Genomic DNA, 22,733 nt, shown 5'->3' with positions numbered 1-22,733 from the left:
TTCAGAGACTTTACTTATTTTATGTGTATAAATAAAGTAAATATTGGTAGTCCCTACTTGGCTGTACATTAACAGTTGGTAATCTGCAGGGGTCATGATAGGGTTCCTGTTTGAAGTGGTCTTTGAAGCAGGATAGAGTAGTGAGCTGACAGACTAGTTTGGGGAATATATATGTTTCCATACATGGAAGAAAATGGGGGGAAAAAAGGGTAGTTGTGGGTGGCATCTTTGGCAGACGGGAAGGAAGTATGCAGTAAGGTATAAGTGGATAAGTAGGAACAGTAGTAAGATATTGTATGAGAGCAGTTAACATTGAAAATGTAAAATACCTTAAACAATATTGTTAAAGTAACTAAATTATGTGGTCTTGTGAGACTTCTTTTCCGACATGTTACTGACAATTAATTATAAATTGAGGGAACATAGACACTATGGAAACCAAAAGTAGAGATCCAGAGTAGTAATATATAATATATAATTCGGGGTTTATGTGAAAGAGCCAAGAATTGCTGCAAGAATTGAATGAATAATATACGTTTCTCTGAAGGTTTTGTCTGTTACAACTGTCAACTCTTAGACATTACTAAGAGAGCTTTTGGTTGGAATAGGCTTGGACCTATAAAAAGGAGCATTTTCTTATGAAAGTGTTTGATTATTAATTTTCCCAAAACACTTACATCAAAACATGCAGATTGAGAAGTATTAGAATTACAAGACATGCAGATGTTAGTACTTTCCTATCATCTTCCACTGTATTATGTTTTCTTACCTGAAATCAAACTGTTAAATTTAACTGTGAGGTCTCCAGCTAGAATGAAGCATAGGAATGGCAGCTTAATAGGCTGTTTTATTGAGTATTTTGCACATTAGTCAAGAAAAATCAGCTTCACTCTTTGAATGCTGTGACTGGGGGCCAGCTGAGGTCACTCAATTAGGGTGAACTGCAAAGAATGGGGCAGACAATCCCCATAAAGCGCATGGATATTCCAATACTTACATTTACCAAGCCAACATAAAACAGCTTCTTCATTACCTTACTGTTACTCAGAAGTCCGAACAACACAGTTCCCTTAAAGTGATCCAGCCTCAGGCCTCCGTCCAGGTGCCTAAGTCAAATGTGGTGATTTCTGAAAGTGTTATTTCATCATATAAAAGAAAAGGTTCTACCAAACATAAAGGGTTGGACACATTACCTCCCAGTTTAATGACTGTTTCAGATCTTACCCAAATACACACTACAGCCAATTCTTATTAACTAAACTAAAATTTATTAAAAAACAAGAGAGAGAATGGGTACAAGATCAATGCACATACAGACGTGAGTTCATTTCATTGAGGTTTAGATTCATAGCAGAGATGATGAGCTTTATAGTTGCAAAGAGTTCCTTTAGAATTCAGTTCAAAGGTTATAGTCCAATGTCCAAATCTCCTATTCAGGGCGTACCAGCATAACTGGGACCTCAGTCTTGTGACTCAGACTTCCTCTGATGAAGCTTAAGCAGATCTGAGATGACAAAATCAGGACCCAAGGAATTTTTATACAATTGCATGTCCTCTTTGACAAGTTGGGAGTTCCTCCGGGAACAAAAAGTAATTAGGATGACTTTGAATGAAGTCTATCACTGGTACTTAGCTACAGAATTAACATAAGGCAATTTGCTTGTTCCTCCACCTTTCACAGATTATTTGCTATACCTTTCAGAGGGAGATGTATATAGAGATATCGAGTGTTTACAATTCATTTTAATGCTAGGATGTTCTTTTTGATTTCTGGCTACCACTCTGCAACCTGAATTATCAGAATACAGCATAGACAGGGACGGTTGATTACATTGTCAGCCCTACTCATACATATGTAAATACACAAAAACACAAACATTATCTCCCCACATGTCTTTTGAGGGTTGTTTATTTTGCAGGATGTTTAACCCTTTCTAGCCATTCATCACAAATGCAAATTTCATTCTTACATTTTTCTGTCCATCACTTGTGAAAAAGGACACGTGAATATTTTGCTACAAATTTTCATTCAATGCAAAATGATAGTAAAGAGAATATACTGTAAATTTGATTAGTCAGTAGATTGACTAATTATTTACAGAAGTAGACAACAGAATTTTATTTTCAGGGTAACATTAAGGTAATGGCGCTTTTGGGAATTGTTGGTTAATTACCAGTTAATATTTTAAGCAAGGTGAAAGTGAAGTAGGCTCTGTTTGAAAAGTACTGACTAAATGTGTGGTGCTGTATTATGTTGTGTGTGTGTTTTTTTTAATAATAAGCCAGTTCAAGTTAAAGCAAAGAGCCTAAATAAAACATTTGCAGGGCTGGAATTCTTCATCACTAGGAAATTGACAGTGTGGCAATCCAGAACTATTTGGTCTCATTGTGGTTTAGATTATCGATACCAACAGAAAGAAGGCAACCACTTTTTAAAAATAAATCTGAGCTAGGAATTAATGATTGGCCAAATCTGTTTTCAGTGGTTTGATTTATCCTTAATACCTCTGAAACCAGTAAATGTCCTTTCTGTACATTCAGATGTTATGCAGATGTTATAAGTGAATTACACGTAATAGAAGGATTCTGTTCTGGAGATGTGACACATCTAATTTCTCCAACTATTTTTATAGTATGTTTTTTGAGGAATTTGTTTCTCAGTATACTTTGTTTCTTTATAAAGATTGTACCTGAAAATTGTTGTGCCTTCCATACCATTTAGCTAGGATCAGGCAATGAACCCTTCCTTCTAAATGACATCAGCAAGACTTGTGGAGTACTGTCCCTGTGTGTCAGCTGAACACAAGAAGGAATGAACTCTTTAGGTTATCGAAATGTTCTCATTGTCTACAGACTTGGTTTAATCTGGAGTATGTCTATTTTAGATTTTTTGTTAGCTCATGATTCAAGCCATCTATTTTTGGGAAAATTCTTTTAAATATTTGTTTTGCTTAAGGTTAATTTTTAAACTTAAATATTTCTACATTAGATAACTTGTTCTTCACTTATCGCCTCCCGTTTGTAATGGTCATAAATATTTGGCTGCTGTATCATAATATGTCTTTATAAACCATTATAGCATCAGGGGTTTTGATGTTGACTCCCTTGATTGTTGAAGAAATACAAGAGACAAACTTGTTAACTTTTTATTTTGTAACTAGTGAAGATGTGCTCAGTGTTATTGCTGAAGCCCTGTTGTAGGATATGAATTGTCAGTTCCTTTTGGAACTGTTAGAGTAGTTTGTTTTTGCTATATATTTTTCAGAACCGTAGCTATTGTTAAATTACTCCTGCTTCTTAGTCATCGTAGTTCAACTGACAGTATAGTTATTTGTCCCCAAGATGAGTCTCTTTAGGGCTTTACTTACATAAAAACTATGAAAACTTTGCAAAATTATTGGGCACAGGCACCAACTAGTTTGCAGGCTTAAACTTCGTAGCTTTCACTAAACATTAGTTGTAAATCCTCAGCTTTATTAGTTTCGTGGCTGTATATGCTCTTCAGAAGCTTTTGCCAAAAAGGGGGAAATCATGGAAAACAGCTCTCCTTTCTGACTCCAACTTGACAAAAATTCCTTTCTTTATGCTTGGAACTTCCTCTTCCATAGTGTACCACATGACAACCTTAAAACACCTTTCTTTCACTAAGTCTATCAATGGTAGATAATTATAAAAATAATTGCTTTTAGGAAAGCACCCACACAGCTTTGAGACTGGTCAGTTATCTGTTGTAATATTGTCCGGCTTGTCTAATTTAGGTCCATATTCTGTTTGCATGGAGCTCAACCAAAGCTGTGTCAAGACAATTTGAATCTGCTTGGAAAGTGGTATTGGTATCGTGAAGAGGGATACTTGCTCCAGTTCCCATCCACTTGAGAGTGACTGTGTTATATGTTAGGTAGCCTCCGTACCCTATCTGGGGAATGGGATGTAACTCTATCCTTGGGTATAACATTGGAGAAGTGTTGTGCGTAAATATCGTGCTTTGGTGTTGTGAAGCAAGCAGATATGCTATATAATGCAGCTGTGGAGTGTCATGGAAGGTCTGCCCACCTTTCACATGGAAATCCCAAGTGATAGCTTGAAAAAGAAAGAGCAAAGAAAGTATTAGGCTCTAGACTTGTCTCCCATTGGAAGTGGTGGAAACTTCATAATATTTGTTGTTTCTAAATAAAATACTAAAAAAATTAGAACAATCTGGAATTTGTGAGGGAGAGACTGGTGATATTGTGGTCGTGTGTTTCACCCTTCTGATTCTAGGGTATCCCAGAGGAAAGAGGAGAAAGGTATCCCAATTGGTAGCAGGAAGTGTGGGGGGAGGGAGGGTAACATCACTTCAGGGACTCAACTCCTGCTTCTTTCTCCTCTCTCGTTGCAAGTGTTACTACAAGGTTGCAGGGGATAGAGGAGTAGGAGCCAAAGGGGGTGGGTAAGAAGCTCATTTGCATGAATTTCCCATCCGCCTGTTGAGCCACTCACTTTGCACTGGTTCCAAGCTGTTGATGGCTGGGAGGAACTGGGAAATGTATTCATTCCTCCGAAATAGTCATGTGTTTCCCTACAGGATTTTGCCCTTAGATTGTGAACTTCTTGAGGTCATGGAACTTGCCTTCCTATGCCTTTGTATAATGTATAGCATAATGAGTACTCAGTAAACATAGTTTTTAAAACTGTTATACAAACTTGGTATGGCAAATTTCCTCTTGCAGTGAAAGTAACATAGCTATATTAATGAACTCAGATTTCTCAAAACAAAAAAAAAAAGTGGAAATAGCACTATGACCATAGTAGTATAAATGGGAAGCTCTGAGAAACAGGACATTTCAACAGTTAAGCAATGTAGTAGTGTTATAGACTGAGCTGTGACACGGTAGTTTGGTTTGTTCTTCATTGTACAGGTTTTCTGCAGATGACAATGCTGAATTTATTTGTTTGATTTTTTTCCCTCTTATGACTGCAGGAAAAATGGTTTTGCTCTGACACAGTCCTGCACTGTGAAATTATGCCAAGTGAGTGTGTCTGCAGGTTCTTTATCACAGAAAAAAGTGAATTGTAAACCATCAGACCTCTGTCATTCATGAAACATAAGTTTTCCTTTTCTAACAAGTATTTGTAAAGCTTGAGCTGAGCTGTAAAACACTGTTGTTTCTTCATTGGATTACTTTCTAACAACAACTGTCATCTAAGCACTCATTAAAATTGATGCAACAATGCAGTGTAGGATTAAATAGAAGAGAACCTGTCTGCCTGATTACTTGTAACAAGTACTTTATAACATATATAGTTGTTTAATGAAATGATTATCTTGAAATTTTACAAGCGAAGCTTATTTGCAGTGCTTTTGTGAAGACTGTATGTATTTATCTGTCATCAAAATTTGTTACCTCATTTGATTCAATAGCCTAGGCTTTAGATGGTGGTCTCTCACAAGGAGAAATATAATGTACTGGCTTTTAAACACTTATGAGATCTCAAATGTGACAAAGTCCTGGTAATTGAATCAATACAAGATGTTCTGTTTCTCAGAAGAACCCAGGAGAATAGGCAGTTCACCGTACATATGACAATTTAGTAGTTAAGACTGAACTGGTTTTTGTTTTGAATTAAAATTACAACACAATAATTCTAAAAGAGTGCCTAATACAAGCTCGCTTTTCAGTTTCAGTACAAAACGGTTCGATTCATCAAAAGGATGCAGTAAATGATGATGACTTTGAGCCATATCTAAGTAGCCAGACAAATCAGGTGAGCATTCGTTGCTATTTTGACGTATATTCAGAATTTAATTGTCTAGCTAAGATTTCCTTATCTTACACCAAACTAAGAAAGTTTACTATGTATCTGCTTGCATATTTGAAATATAACTTAATGCTTAGCATGTAATGGGTCTACATGTCCTCTTTTTAATAGTAACATTCTTGTGACACTTCAAGTAAAGGATGGAATTAAGTTTAATCAGTTCTATATGTATGCATTCTAGAATCAGAATTATACTTTCAAAGGACTTTTTTGCCTTCTAACTTTAAGTGAGTTCAGTATACCCCTGCTATATCGTTGAGACAATAGTTCCTGGGTTCCTATGTAGTAGTAATTGTATACACATGATTTCCACAGAAGTCCACGGGAGTTGTTAATACATGATTGATAGCATAATCCATTCCCCTGAAGTTTAATATTGCCTGTTGTGTAAGTTTTCTGCCAGTAAATGGATGACTTCACTTTCTGAAGCTGTGGATCCTCCATCTTTCATAATACTAAATTCAGTTTTTATTGAAACATTTAATTCAATAATTAAGATAAACCTGAAACTTCCAGAATACTCTTTTTGGAAGAGAGGAGGGAATGAAGGTGATTGTAATGACTTTGGGGATTTTCCTTGCCTGCCCATCTGCTTTGATGTTATAATACTGGGCTGTCTTCTGTGGGAGGAAGATGGGAAGTGCCATCTTTGCAAACCAATCAGTGCCACTTGAGTCATCTGCAGGGAATCTTTAAAGTGACTTGAGCTATACCTTTCAAAGGGCTGAATGCTTTGCTTCCTGAGAACTTTTATTCCATAAGCCCTGGGCTCTAGGAGTGAACACAGTATGCAAATTCTGCATTACTTCTCTAGACAATTGAATTGAATCATATGTTTGATGTTATCCACTCTTAAATATTGTGGGGCTGTTTTTATGAGATACATGAGTAGTTTTTATAATCTCTTATCCTGCTGTCCTCCAATGAAGCACTGAAAATACTTTCATTTTAATAGTAATGAGAACCTCAGCAAGAAACAAATATAAGAAAACTGCAGTCATATTTACAAATTATGTTGTCTTATTTACTAATTTCTTGAGCTACTTTTTATTTTAAAAATACCTTAGTTTAGTCCCTTTGCTGTTGAGAATGAATTTGATTTGGTGGTATAATGGCATGCTCAGGTTTGAACTTTTTAAATTTAGATGGTATACATAATGTAGATGTTTACTGAAAATACCCTTCTGTTTCTGTTTAGTTATAGCTAGCATGATTCTAATTCTAAGGATTGGATAAGGCCCTTGTTTGAAACTTATTTTCTAAAACACAGTAAACTTAATTATTTTAAGCGTTTCTAATTTTTTTTTAAAGTGCAGCAACACATGACTAGGCCTTGGAATGTCCAATATTTGGATTCATGTTGGAATTCACACCTTGTCATAATTTATTGCTTTCTGTTAAATGTGTTACTTAAGGTGTTAGTTGGTAAAACACTGAATATTCTGAGATCTCTTTTGCTACCAGTTGGATTTTAGGAAAAATGTTAAATGGTTTCACATGTATCTAAGTAATATATAATATTGAGAATGGGTTTGTATTTGAAGAAAGAGCTGCTTATAACAAATACAATTCGCAAAACTCACATCTTGTTACATTAGTTGTATGTACTTATGTTATAATAGTCTCTCAGCAATTGCATGTAGCATTTCCATCTCTACTGAAGTTCTACTTCATGTTAGTTGAATAGATTCTTCTTCACGCTTGAGTATCTTTAATCTTGCTTAATATATTAAGCACTACATTTCTAAAGTTCTTTATCAGTCTATAGCTAGGTATGGCAGAATTCAGTTTTGTTTTTTTCAAATTGACAGATACCAGTGGTTTTTTTTTTTTAAGCATTTTTTTTAGATATGGGATATTATTGGGAGGGTCAGACCCTGGTAGGATCATACTATTTAATGACACTAGATGTTGAGATTCAAAAGGTTAAAACATAATAACCATTAAAACAAACACTGTCAACATCACATGTCAAAATATATAAATATCCTTAAATCAAACTCTTAAGTTCTCAAGCAGCATTTTTTTTCCTTTGCTTATTTGTAAATTTCTGTTATCAAAAGGATTTTTTTTGTTGACTTGTATGTACACAGTGAAATCAGTGCTTACCGACATTTACCAATAAAAAAATCTCATCCTTCCATACCTATTTATAATTAAAGGTTAACATCAACATACCCATGGTAGCCTTTAGGATGACAGTTAATACTCTGGTTGATATTATGTACAGTAGAACCTCAGAGTTTTGAACATCAGAGTTATGAACCGACTGGTCAACCACCTCATTTGGAAATGGAAGTACGCAATCTGGCAGCAACAGAGACAGGGGAAAAAAAAGCAAATACAGTACAGTACTGGGTTAAACGTAAAGTACTAAAAAAAGAGAAGTTTAAAAAATGATTGGACAAGGTACGGAAACTGTGCTTTTTTCATTTAAATTAAGATTAAAAGCAGCATTTTTCTTCTGTATATTAAAGCTTCAAAGTTATATTAAGTCAATGTTCAGTTGTAAACGTTTGTAAGAACAACTATGATTTGTTCAGAGTTATGAACAACCTCCATTTCTGAGAGGTGTTCATAACTCTGAGGTTTTACTGTATGCAGTTTTTTACTAGAGGAAAAGGTGGATTTACACTAAAATCAACTTTGAAAAAAGAGACTTGATACGTGTGGAGCTCAAGGGCTTCGATATTCTCAGATAAAAATGTGTTTTGAGATTTCTGTAGCCTTAAAGGAAAAGTAAAAGGGAATGCTGTAAACAGAGCATCAACATTTGTTGTCTGATGCCTGCCATTTTCTCTTGAATTATGTTGATGATGGAAAGTTCCACTGCTGATTTTACTTTATTTTCTTGCAGAGTAACAGCTATCCACCAATGTCAGACCCATACATGCCTAGTTATTATGCTCCATCCATTGGATTTCCATATTCTCTAAGTGAAGCAGCATGGTCCACTGCAGGTGACCCTCCAATGCCATACTTGACAACCTATGGACAGATGAGCAATGGTGAACATCACTATATACCTGATGGTGTGTTTAGTCAACCTGGGGCTTTGGGAAATACCCCTCCATTCCTTGGTCAGCATGGATTTAATTTTTTTCCTGGGAATGCAGATTTCTCTACATGGGGGACAAGTGGATCTCAGGGACAATCAACACAAAGCTCTGCTTATAGCAGCAGCTATGGCTATCCACCTAGCTCTCTTGGTAGAGCCATAGCAGATGGACAGGCTGGATTTGGCAATGATACTCTGAGCAAGGTGCCTGGGATTAGCAGCATTGAGCAAGGCATGACGGGATTGAAAATTGGTGGGGATATGACAGCTGCTGTGACAAAAACTGTAGGTTCAGCTCTGAGCAGTACAGGTATGACCAGCATTGCAGCAAATAGTGTGCCCCCAGTTAGCAGTTCAGCACCTAAACCAACCTCATGGGCTGCCATTGCTAGGAAGCCTGCTAAACCTCAGCCGAAACTCAAGCCTAAGGGTAATGTGGGAATTGGGGGCCCTGCTGTACCACCACCTCCTATAAAACACAACATGAACATTGGAACTTGGGATGACAAAGGGTCGGTGGTAAAAGCACCCCCTTCCCAGCCAATACTGCCTCCTCAGACTATAATACAGCAGCCTCAGCCATTAATTCAACCACCACCATTGGTGCAAAGCCAACTGCCTCAACAGCAGTCTCAGCCACCACAACCACAGCAGCAACAAGGACCTCAGCAGCAGTCCCAGCCTCACCAGTTGCAGCAGCAACAGCAGCTGCAAAACCGCTGGGTAGCTCCTCGTAACAGGGGCGTGGGCTTCAGCCAGAACAATGGAGGAGCTGGCAGCGAAAACTTTGGCTTAGGTGTTGTACCTGTCAGCTCTTCACCCGGTATAGAGGTGCACCCAGTACTGGAGAAACTAAAGGCCATAAACAACTATAATCCCAAAGACTTTGATTGGAATCTGAAGAATGGACGTGTGTTTATAATCAAAAGCTATTCGGAGGACGATATACACCGCTCCATTAAATACTCTATCTGGTGTAGTACTGAACATGGTAATAAACGCTTGGATGCTGCTTACCGTTCCCTGAATGGAAAAGGTCCACTCTATTTACTCTTCAGTGTGAATGGCAGTGGACATTTTTGTGGAGTGGCTGAGATGAAGTCTGTTGTGGACTACAATGCATATGCTGGAGTCTGGTCTCAGGATAAGTGGAAGGGGAAGTTTGATGTTAAGTGGATCTTTGTCAAAGACGTTCCCAATAACCAGCTGCGGCACATTCGTTTGGAAAACAATGACAACAAACCGGTTACCAATTCGAGGGACACTCAAGAGGTACCCCTAGAAAAAGCTAAGCAAGTGCTTAAAATAATTGCTACTTTCAAGCATACCACCTCAATCTTTGATGACTTTGCACACTATGAAAAGCGTCAGGAGGAGGAGGAAGCCATGCGTAGGGTAAGAATCCAATATCATATAGTAATTTTTCCTGTAGTTTCTTTGTGATTTTTTTTTTTAAGCTAGTTATTTCTTACAACTCAGTGTGCAGTATACATTGAAGCAGAAAGTAATGCTACTTTGTTCGAAGCTGGTTATAGTTCTTTGGTAGTTGATGTAACTGGCTCCTACTATTTAGATTGTTTTAATTCTTGTGGCTAAACCAAACTTATTTGTGGATTAACATGAACAGAACAATCCTAACCTAAGTTTATGTGTAAGAAGATGTTTAAAATGTTTTACTTATTGTTACAAAGTGAAAAAAACTTTCAGTGTAATATAACATTCCTAATGGAGTCTCATTTTTAGTGCAATGTTAACAATTTTTTGACAACTTTTAGTGCCTTATTGAAATTAGATGTGCCACAATCAATTTAGGTCATTGAATTACAAGGAAAATAAAGGTATTGAATTCTGTAACAGATAATTCTCAAGTAAAATATGATTTATTTTTTTTTAAATCAAGATTCTAACAGAATACTAATCTGAAAATTTGTGCTTAGGTCAGTTTGTGTTGTCTGTCTTAGTTTTTAAAGTTTTAAAATGTGTAAGCAGCACAGTGATCACCTTTACAGTGTTAGAAATAGTGGCTCTTTAATAGTAATGTTGTCTCAAATATATCAACTTATCATAGAATACCAGAGTTGGAAGGGACCTCAGGAGGTCATCTAGTCCAACCCCCTGCTCAAAGCAGGACCAATCCCCAATTTTTGCCCCAGATCCCAAATGGCCTCCTCAAGGACTGAACTCATAACCCTGGGTATAGCAGGCCAATGCTTGTGTTGTCTGTAGAAGAAATATGTGCCTGCAGCAATATAATTTCATTGGGGAAAATTTCTAAAAATTGTGCTTTTATTCATGGTGTCAGAATTTCAGAAAATTTACTTGAAAAATATTAAATATAAATTTTCCTCTTAAAGTTGCTTTATGGTGTTCACCTGCTTTTGTCTTTCCTGTCTTTCCTCCCTCCCACCCCCTTTGCCCTACTAGGTATTTCTGTTTTTGCATTTTTAGGAAAGATTCTTTCCCTTGCATTGATTTTTTTTTTTTTTTTTTTTTTTAAATTTACTGCTGGTCCTCGCAGTCCAGTTGTGCTAGACTTATTTTCCTCTGTCAAAGCTGAGTAGTAGTTGGATTTATGGAAGGTTCATTTGATGGCTTGAAAAATTTACCAGATCTACTAGTCAGAATACTACTATAAGCCTGTTAGCTCATGTGCTCAGATATTGCAGGGATGGGTGCAAGAATCTGGAAAGACTGTGAAGAGCCTGCATCAGCAAAGTCCCCAGACTTCACTCTGGTTTGAAGCCTTAACTCTTTTTGCCACCACGAGCTGCTCGGTAAAATGAGGGTCCTGGAATTTATACCAAGGTATTCTCTGCACCTTGCTCAAGGGGCTCAGTCTTTTGTATCTGTCCCTGGCTACTAGGAGTTCTTGATGCATCACCTCATACTGGCTGCCTAGTACTCTTATCTTTTTGTCCACTTCAAGGGCTTCCTGGTAGCTGTGAAGGAGGATTTCCATTTAAATATGAAATTAATACCTCTACCTTCCCCTCTTCAGTGGCCTCCAAGCTGCTGTCAGAAGGGGGCCTCTACTACAGTGCTTTCTACCTAACCTCTGTTCTGTCTTCCTCTCTGGTGAATAGTACAATTGTTTGTTTCTTTTGCTACTGCTTTATCCATCAGGTTCATCTTGAAATTGGCATGATTCTTGACAGTTCCAGTGCTACCCATATGTTTCTGAAATAGCAGTAGTCCAACTGTTGTCTTGTTAATTTCACTCTAGTTCTCCTTACCATAGCTGAGTGATTGCAGAGGCACTGTAATAGTGTAAAGACACACAAAATTGTATTGACTTATATGAATGTAATGTTTGGAACTATTATTTTACAACAAGAAGAGTACAAACTATTTTTTCATAATGAAAGTTTTAAACTTTAAAACACCGCTATAGTGCTTCAGTGTAAACGCTATACTATGTAGAACCTCCCTCACAGGCATAGGTAATCCACCTTTTTGAGAGGCAATAGTGAGGTCGATGGAAGAATTCTTCTATTGACTTGTCACTGTCCACATTGGGTGTTAGATTAGCTTAACTACGTTGGTCAGAGGTGTGCATTTTTCACACCCCTGAGTGATGCAGCTGAGTCAACCTAACTTTTTAGTTTAGACCTGGCCTCGGTCTTAAAAAAAAATTGTTCTGGGACTGCAACTCTGCCTATAAGCAGGCCAAATAAAATGATCTGGTGGGCTGGATGAGTCTCTCTGGGTTGCCAGTTTTGGTGGGCCAGAGGTGCGTATTTTTATTTGAGATCAGTACATAGATATATTGCATGCCTCTGCAGTTGGCTGTCACTAGAAGGTGGTTTAAAGGTTGATAGAAGATAGAGAAGGTGAGACAGCCTTTAAATGTTTAATTTTTAGTGTATATTAAATTTAAAGGGGGAGAAATGCACATTTTACTAATTCCGTGAAATTTACTTAAATGGATTATCAATTGAGATTAATACAGTGAAAATTTTGTCAGATTTATATATCTGTAGACTTTATCATCTCTTTAGGGCATTCTTTTACAGTTTCTGAAAGATTTATGTTCTGTTTATCGAGGGGGGTTACCAAGTTTCTGACACATTCGGTTTGTTTTTCTTTTGGTGCCCTAATATACATTTAATTTAGGGTATGTCTACACTTGTAGAGTTTTTGCGCTGTAAGGGCTTGTCTACACCATGCAGCCTTGTCACTGAAAGTCAGTGTGTGTAAACGCTCTTTGTTGATACTTTGCCAGCACTTTTACTGACAAAATACTTCCAGCCCCGCAAGCGGCATTAGCTTTGTCGGCAGGAGAGCACACCTGCTGACAAAGCCTAGTTCACACTGTCGCTTGTGTCTGCAAAACTTTTCTTTTTCAGGAGGGCTTTTTTAAGTACCGGTGAAAGACAAAATGTTTTGTCGACAACTTCTCGGTGTAGCCAAGCCCTAAGTTTCACAAGTGAAGCGCTGGTTTGTGTACGTACTTAATTCCTCAGGGATCAAAAAGTGTTTACATTAGTAGCACTTCACTGTCTAGAGCAGCTATCCCACAGTGCAGCGCTCTCCCGTTTGATGATGGGTCTTGTGGCGGGGGCGGGGGGCGATCCTGGGTCCCTGCACAGCTTCCTCTCCCCAAACACTGATAAGCTCCAGTAGCTCAGCATTGTTCCAGGCAGGGGATCATTTGCTCGCTGAAGCAGGCATTGTCACCTGGCCAGATAAGTGAGCACTTGCCAAGAAAACAGGAAGGGGAGTTTCAGAGTTCCCTGGGCTTTAAAGGGGAAGGGTGGATGTCTGTTTACCTGGCAGCAGAGCTGCTGGCCAGAGTGGTCACCTAGGCACTGTGGGATATCCTCCAAAGGCTAAAAACTGTGTAAACAGGAAGAACATGTCTTCACTTGCACATCACCATAAATGCATCACCGGTAAGAGCTGTATGCCTCTTGTGGAGGTGGTTTTCTTTTTGAGGTGAAACTTCTGAGTTGCACTGCAACAAGTCATTGGCAAGTGTAGACGCTCCCATGGTTTTTGCACAAAAAAGGGACTTTTTCCACTTTAAATGGCAAGTGTAGACATGCCCTTATTGTATTTGCTTAAACTGATAATTTTGAGAGTTACTACTTTGTGGGCACATTTATCAAAGGAGCTAGTAATTCAAAAACCAGTGCTTTAAGAACTGAGGAAATTAAAAAGGTGAAGAGGGCCCGGAGTTACTTCAGGAATTCTTTCCCAGCTATGTGGTTGGTGGGTCTTGCCCACATGCTCAGGGTCTAACTGATCACCATATTTGGGGTCGGGAAGGAATTTGCCCCCAGGTCAGATTGGCAGAGACCCTGTGGGGTTTTCGTATTCCTCTACAGCACGTGGCACAGGTCACTTGCAGGTTTAAACTAGTGTAAATGGTGGATTCTCTGTAATTTGAAGTCTTGAAACCATGATTTGAGAACTTCAGTAACTCAGAGGTTAGGCATCTATTACAGGCATGGATAGGTGAGGTTCTGTGATCTGCAATGTGCGGGAGGTCAGACTAGATCGGGGTAGTCAGTTATTTTTTGTGAAGGTTCAGACCCCAGAGAAAATAATAAAAATAACAATAATAAGTAAGTACAAAGATTTAGGGGTCCTTTCAAAAGCATCTGGCGGTCTGGATTTGGTCTGCGGTCTGCCTATTTACTACCCCTGAACTAGATGATCATGGTAGTCCCTTCTGACCTTAGTCCATGGGTCTTAGTTATGGTGTTGTTTTTTTCATTAATTACAGAAAGAAAACCATAAAATGTAGTGGAAGAACCTTGGATTGTCAGTACGGTGATGTTATGTACTCTCTCAACTTAAAATCCAAACCACAAAGTTCTACAGTTTAATATAGACTGGATTCAGTTGTGTGATTATGCATATATTTCGTGTAATTAACATTTTCCAAGTTGTTGGCTTTAATAGGAAATATATAGTATCCATATGGCTCAAATACTGGCATATGTAATTCTAGTATGGTAAATAATTTAGTTGCATTTTCTCAATGGTATTTCTGTGACAGGCTAACTGAGAGAAAACTAACAAAGAACTAAATATTTGTCATGGTGCTTTTATAAAAAGTGTGTAATATTTTGCATTCATTTTCACAGTCCTCTCAAAAGTGTTGGAGACATGTGACAATTTAGAAACAAGTTTAGAACTGCATAACTATCCCACTAATTCTTCATCGTACATGCATTTGAAGTATTGCTAAAATGGATTTAATGTATATTTAAAACATAGTAGGAAGTCTAATGAAAATATAAGACTGGCTACCAAAAGATCCAAACTCTTGATCATTAACTTAACTGGGCAAATAGAATTTTGCCTTAAAATTGGTAGATTATTTTTTTCTTTCTATGGCGTAACTTTTATTTTTTGTTTTCATCTTTCAATTATAAATATATGATACAGTCCATTTCTTTTTTTAATTGGAGAACCGTTTCAGAAATGCAGTAATTTATATCTCTGAAACTGTGTGCTGTTTATAGATAATTGGATAATCCTTTTCTTTCTAGTGCCAGGCTAGATTTTTATTTTCATCATACCTAAATTGGTGTATTCAGTAAGAACTACACATTCTGGATGTTATATGGGTTAAGTACATGCTTGTTTTCTATAGCAGCTGTGATAATTGCTTTGTTTCTTTTTAACAGTGTGTGTACTGTTCATAAAAAAGCTGTTTTTTGCTGTTAATAAAATATTAAATACATTAAATAGCAGTAGTCAGTTGCAATTTCTTGAAGTTCAATTAGGATTTTATTGTGCATATGTAATAACAAATTTCCTTAGTCAATTATCTGAACAGAGCAAATTATTTATGGATTTAATTACCTTTATAACTGACTGTTCCAACTAACTTATTTTAGAATAATTGGTTTTAAAAGTTTAATCTAACAATTTGGGATGATCAATAATTAATTTCAAATAGGACTTGACTTTGTTCTATTAAAATATGGCAGTATCTCTATTGAAGTGCACGCAGTTTTATCTGACCAGGATGAAAGTAATCTTTTGAAATACCTATGTTTAGTAAAGTTTTTAAGTGATTATTTGCCATCTCTAAATTAATTTGAATAAATCCCCTTTCGATGTATTACATTTTAGCATTATTTGACATTACTCCATTATGGGCAAGGTAGCAAACATTAAAGGTGGAAACAGATTTTGCTTTTAAATTTTACATATGTACAATAATTATTGTACATATGTAAAATTTTGTAAAAATTATCTTTCTCATATGCGATCTGTCAGCAGTAATGTGAAATCATCTGAGGCCTTTTTAATTATTTATTTGTACTGTTCAATATTGTATAAAATCTTGTGCATTTATACAAACAATTCAGAAAATAGAACACTTGGGGACAGACTTCCGACTGAAAGTGGTAAAGATGTTTCTAAAACTGGCAATTTTTGAGACGAGGACAAATTTCAAAAAATTTAATTGCACCATTTGAGAAGAGTTGTCATGTATTTTCTGTAGTGGCCATGTAAATACTTATCAGCAAATACATAGATAGTAAAACAGAAATAATCTTTGCATAAAAAGGCACAACTGTTAAAATGAATATATTTTCTGAGCAATGTTTCTAAGTACTCTTAAGATCATGTCTCTCAAGTTTTATCTTCCTAACCCTAAATCAGATAGTCCATCATGTATCTTTTGTTTTCTAACATCTGATAGTGGCTTTTACCCTGTAATCTTCAATTGCTCTTCCTTGCTGCACAGTGTAAAATCTGAGCTTTTTAAAGTAACTTTTGGGGGGAATACTAATTTCATTACCAGTGTGCAGTAGAAAACCCTGATATTGGATCCAAGTGATTATAGAATATTAACAAAACAGGGTGGTAGTACAGACACCCCCCGACTTATGCAATTGTTCCATTCCGGAAAGCCTTGTGTAACTCGAATTTTGTGCAAGTCTGAAACGTATACCTGTACGTTACGCAAATATTTCCACAACTTGAAAATCTTATTTCTGGCTTACGGAAAAAATTCCGTAAGTGTGAATTTGCATAAGTTGGGTCTTGCGTAACCCAGGGAGCATCTGTAAACTGAAATTGTTTCAGTACTTCAAGTCAGAAAATACTGCATAAACACCAAATTTGTTGAGGCTGTGGAGGAGAAAGGGGCTTTTTAGTTCCCAAACTAAAAGACTCCACTTCCAGTGTTCCGTTCAATAAAAGGAATTTCTTGGGGATTGCTTGCCTGCAGTTTCTCCAAAGGATATAGTCTTGTTGCTGTTTTCCCTTTTCCAGCTATTAAAGTAAGTGGTCACCCGCTCTATCAAGAATTCCTAGCATTGGCATTTTCCTTTACAGCCTGGACTGCCTTTCTGGAGGAGAAGCAACAGCTGAGCAGTTGCTTGAGGAGTCCTCTGGGTGAAGTTAAATTTTTTCTTGTTTCACTGGGAATGTTACAAGAGTTTGCAGGAAGTTGGAACCCTAATAGGTAAGCCAGGAACACAGCTGGTTACTTACATTAATGTAGTGCCCAGACCTGCAGTCAGTGTTGGGACACAGTTGTTGTAGGTGCTTGTGACTGGGGTCTCGGTGGGGAGCCAGCTATGGTCACTCAATTAGGGTGAACTGCAAAGAATGGGGCAGACAATCCCCATAAAGTTGGTGGCTATTTCAATACTTAGATTCACCAAGCCAGCATAAAACATCTTCTTTATTACCTTACTGGTTACTCAGAAGTCCAAACAACACAGTTCCCTTAAAGTGATCCAGCCTCAGGCCTCCATCCAGGTACCTACATCAAATATTATGATAAATTTCTGTAAATCTTATTTCATCACATAAAAGAACAGGTTCTACCAATCCCAAGGATTGGACACATTATCACCCAGGTTAATGAATGTTTCAGATCTTACCCAAAAGCTATCATCGCTCCTTCTGGGCGTGTTTTTTTTTATCTCCAGGAGAGCTCTCCCCTGGAGATAAAGCATGTCTACACTGCCCACGTCATAGCACTGCTGCGGCCACACTGTAATGTGGGTAGTGTAGACATTCCCCAATTCTCATATTCAGGGCATACCAGCATAACTGGGACCTCAGTCTTGCAACTCAAACTTCCCCTGATGAAGTCTAAGCAGATCTGAGATGACAGAATCAAGGCCCAAGAATCTTTTGTACAATTTCATGTCTGTCTTTGACAAGCTGGGATTTCCTCGGGGAACAAAAGGTAATTAGGATAACTTTGAAGGTGTTCCATCATGGATACTTAGCTGTACAAATTAACATAAGGCCATTTGTTCCTCCACCATTCACAGTACAATTAATTTAAATGATATCAGAATAAAGCATACACAGAAACTGTTGATTACATTGCTCATATATATGTAAATACACAAAAAGACAAATATTGTCTCCCCACATGTCTTTTGAGGGTTATTTTGCAGGATGCTTAACCCTTTCTAGCCATGCGTCAGTGCTATATGTAGACAGGTCCATAAAATTCCCAGATGCAGGATATTTGACCTGAAATGTAGCATATCAGAATTCGACATTTCTAGCCCAGATACTTAAATCTGAAAGAGAGAGAGACTATCATTTCCTCAGTGATGTTACAACCTGTGGTTATGGTCAGAAGATGGCTGCACTTTAAGTAAAGAAGGCTTAAATAAAGTGTGTCTTACAGGAGAAAAACACAAGTACGGAAGTTAACCTCAATCATATGAACAACTCTCTTAAAAACACGCACATACAGCATGCAACTGTTTTTTCTTTGGCATTTTCTGCTCCCTGCTGCATCCTCTTTTTCTCATAGTTCCACCTGTATTAAGAGCAGACGCTGGGTGGAACATAAGTAGTTGTCTAGCTTTTGTCACTTGCAATGAATGAGTGGAAACAAGTTCTACACCAAGAGATGTAGCCACTGGTGTCATTGTCTTCAACCAGAAATTTTCTCTCCGGAATTCGACTCTCCAGGAGAGGTAGCTTGCAGACATTCTTCAAACCTTCTAAGAATATAAAGGCTTCTGGTTCCTTCCAACAAGACACTACTTGCAAAAGGGGTTTAAAAACTCACCATATTGGTAAACTCAAAGAAGTTGCTAATATTTCCCATAAGACCACAAATCCAAATTCTATATTCAGGCTTCACAGCTCCAAATAGATGGGAAGGTCCAGCTGAACATTACCTAATCTTATCTAGCTGTACTTATATTGCCCCAGTCTTCACTATGGCATTTGAAAAAAGAAAAGGAGTACTATTGGCACCTTATAGACTAACCAATTTATTTGAGCATAAGCTTTCGTGAGCTACAGCTCACTTCATCGGATGCATTCAGTGGAAAATACAGTGAGGAAATTTATGTGCACACAGAACATGAAAAAATGGGTGTTATCATACACACTGTAAGGAGAGTGATCACTTAAGATGAGCTATTACCAGCCGGGGGAGGAGAAAACCTTTTGTAGTGATGATCAAGGTGGGCCATTTCCAGCAGTTAACAGGAACGTCTGAGGAGCAGTGGGGGAAATAAACATGGGGAAATAGTTTTACTTTGTGTAATGACACATCCACTCCCAGTCTCTATTCAAGCCTAAGTTAATTGTATCCAGTTTGCAAATTAATTCCAATTCAGCAGTCTCTCGTTGGAGTCTGTTTTTGAAGTCTTTTTGTTCTAATATTGCGACCTTTAGGTCTGAAATCGAGTGACCAGAGAGACTGAAGTGTTCTCCGACTGGTTTATGAATGTTAATTCTTGACATCTGATTTGTGTCCATTTATTCTTTTACGTAGAGACTGTCCAGTTTGACAATGACGATGTGCATGGCAGAGGGGCATTGCTGGCACATGATGGCATATATCACATAGGTAGATGTGCAGGTGAACGAGCTTCTGATAGTGTGGCTGATTAGGCCCTATGATGATGTCCCCTGAATAGATATTGTTCTAAGTCAGCCATAAAAATGTTGGCAGACTGTGGGGCCATGCGGGTACCCATAGCAGTGTCGCAGATTTGAAGGTATACGTTGTCCCGAAATGTGAAATAGTTATGGGTGAAGACACAGTCACAAAGTTCAGCTACCAGGTTTGCCATGACATTATCAGGGATACTGTTCCTGACGGCTTGTAATCCATCTTTGTGTGGAATGTTGGTGTAGAGGGCTTCTAGATCCATAGTGGCCAGGATGGTGTTTTCAGGAAGATCACCGATGGATTGTAGTTTCCTCAGGAAGTCAGTGGTGTCTCGAAGATAGCTGGGAGTGCTGGTAGCGTAGGGCCTGAGGAGGGAGTCTACATAGCCAGACAATCCTGCTGTCATGGTGCCAATGCCTGAGATGATGGGGCGCCCAGGATTTCCAGGTTTATGGATCTTGGGTAGCAGATAGAATGCCCCAGGTCGGAGTTCCAGGGGTGTGTGTGTGCGGATTTGTTCTTGTGCTTTTTCAGGGAGTTTCTTGAGCAAATGGTGTAGTTTCTTTTGGTAACCCTCAGTGGGATCAGAGGGTAATGGCTTGTAGAAAGTGGTGTTGGAGAGCTGCCAAGCAGCCTCTTGTTCATATTCCGACCTATTCATGATGATGGCAGCACTTCCTTTGTCAGCCTTTTCGATTATGATGTCAGAGTTGTTTCTGAGGCTGTGGATGGCATTGTGTTCTGCACGGCTGAGGTTATGGGGTTACAGGGCATTTGAGCAACTCAGGTTACAGGGCATTTGAGCAACTCAGATAGTGAAACAGAGGGATTATCTACTCTTCCACCCTAGCTTCAGGCTCACATGCAATGCAAAGAGATCATAAATCACATTTCTATCCACCAGATTACATCATCTCCACATATGTGGAAAACTGCTATACATAGTGGGAGATAAACATGGTACAAAACCAGTATTTATTTTAGTTTTTTACTTTAAAAATAAAACTCTACACGGAACAAAGCATGAGATATTTTGATCTGCAAGAAGGTGCTTTAGAAAGTTTTTAGTGGGTCCGGAAAAAACCCTCTCTAAGCAAAACATTTCAGCTTTAGGGTCAGTAATATGAGACTACATTCTGGCACAGTTTGGACTTGTGTAGTGGTAGGAATAAAAACTTCATACACACAACTCCTAAAATAGCTGATTTACTATGAATATGGATTGTTTTAATAAATCTAAGTTATTCTTGGGCCAGTAGGATATTTTCCAGGTAAGCATGTTGTAAGCGGGTTTTTTTTCCTGATTCTGCTGACTCTTCCAAGAAAGTTTCTCTAAGCAAGTCATCTGCACTAACTTGCCTATGCATGCAAAGAATATATAATCTAGGTTTACATATCAGTGTACAGTAGGAAAATATGCAGGAAAAAAAGTTTTTAATCTAAACACTTGCATGCATAGTACAGAACAAATATAAATTGGCATTATACTTTATAATTAGAAAATATAAGTAAGTAGCTCCATAACTTTTACAACCTACAAATGTTTTAACTTTCCAGTATTCTAATTCAAGGAATACATTAGTGTAAAATTAAGCTTGCAGCATCTGTTCTGATTATTAATTGTTTATGTAAAAAAAAAATTCCCAGCTGCTTCTGTGAAAAGACAGACATGATGGAAAGTCTTTTTTTCTTATAGATAGATTTAAAGTATACGGGTGAAAGTGTTCATAAGTAACTGGAAATGGTAAGCCCTTTCTATGTATATACTTACACAGCCTCCATTGTAGTATCTGAGTTAACCCGTAACTCTTATGGAGGCATCATGGCTAAGGCTGTACCTGAAATATAACTAAAATATGGTATTTTGGAAAATTAGGTGGATTTCAATTTTGAAAAATGCTTTGGTTTCAAGCAAGCCATATCTCAAAAATGGCTTCTTACAAACTTTAGAATTTTATTCAGTGGTGCTTGACAAGATGTGTACTGCAGAGGATTGCTTTTGATCACATAGTGTACTGTGCTTTTGTTGAGTTCACAATGGATTTTTAGAGCTGAATTCCCAGAGGCCAGCTGTATGTGTTTAAACTTTGGTGGTGTGGTGGCTGTGCTGAATCTTGTGTCCATCAGCCAAACTTCTCAGTTACAAGCTTTGGCTTAAATTAAAACTTTTGGTAACATTGTTATCATGAATACAATATGTTTATTGCACATCTGCAGTTACATCAGTCTCTATCAGAATAAATATTAGTACTGTAAATTTTCATGTTGATTTGTCTAATTGTATTCTAAATGACAATGAAGTAAGTATGTGCTATTTGAGAAATTCTTTGTGGACACTGTTTGGGAGGTCCTTCCTATTAAACACCATTGGCTGTGGCTGCTGCTTATTGCTTTCCCCAGCACAGAAGCATGAAATTGATTATTTTTATTTTACTGCTGTCTCAGAGGGTTCTGATTTAGTATCAGTGAATCTGGCCGGGGTCTTATTAATTTTGCTCAGTTTCTGCGTGGCAAAGATTTGAGCAACAGCAGATGCACATACACTAGCTATTTGCAGATGTAGTAAAGCAACACTGCATCAATTAACATTTGGATCACACCTGGAAAGTTACCTGTAGCTGTGTGTGTTTTTTTGTTTTTTTTAAAAAGTGGAGTAAATGAAAGATAAAACTGTGCTGAAATTGATCGCTTAGGTCCCCTTACTAGAGAAAGCTTCCAGCTTGTTAATGTTGCTTTGAATCTTTGGATATTTGCTTACAACCCGGGCTGAGATTTTTCTGTATACTATTTTAAGGGCAACAGAACACATTGTATAGAGTGGGCAGCTGCAGTGCAAATTTTCCTGCATTAATATTGACCTTCTTCCTGACCTGGGAATGCCACCCACTTGGGTAGCAAGAATTTATCGCTTTGCAGGTCAAGCTGGTGCTGTTTATTACTGTAGCTGAATAGTTCAGTTTGTTTTATTTTAATACATCTTTCATGTAGTGCAAGGTATCTCATTACTTCACAATGAGATAAGCC

General features: G+C 37.7%; 1 protein-coding gene across 4 annotated transcripts in view; it reads left to right on the top strand.

The window, feature by feature from the left end:
• YTHDF3 (YTH N6-methyladenosine RNA binding protein F3) overlaps window positions 1-22,733 on the top strand; it is a 43,383-nt gene that overhangs the window by 4,687 nt on the left and 15,963 nt on the right. For 3 of the 4 annotated variants that reach the window (XM_073331028.2, XM_073331025.2, XM_073331026.2), the window contains 2 exons: window positions 5,660-5,745; window positions 8,657-10,252. In XM_073331028.2, coding sequence (XP_073187129.1) covers window positions 8,675-10,252 — 1,578 coding nt within the window. In that variant the 5' untranslated portion in view covers window positions 5,660-5,745; window positions 8,657-8,674. Of the gene's footprint in view, window positions 1-5,659; window positions 5,746-8,656; window positions 10,253-14,585; window positions 21,770-22,733 lie in introns of those variants that run through there. The other variant, XM_073331027.2, reaches the window with a different exon arrangement.

Source organism: Lepidochelys kempii, chromosome 2 (assembly GCF_965140285.1).
Source record: "Lepidochelys kempii isolate rLepKem1 chromosome 2, rLepKem1.hap1, whole genome shotgun sequence".
Classification (NCBI taxonomy): Eukaryota; Metazoa; Chordata; order Testudines; family Cheloniidae; genus Lepidochelys; species Lepidochelys kempii.
Note: the sequence above shows the minus strand (reverse complement) of the source record. Positions and strands in the feature narration are given on the sequence as shown.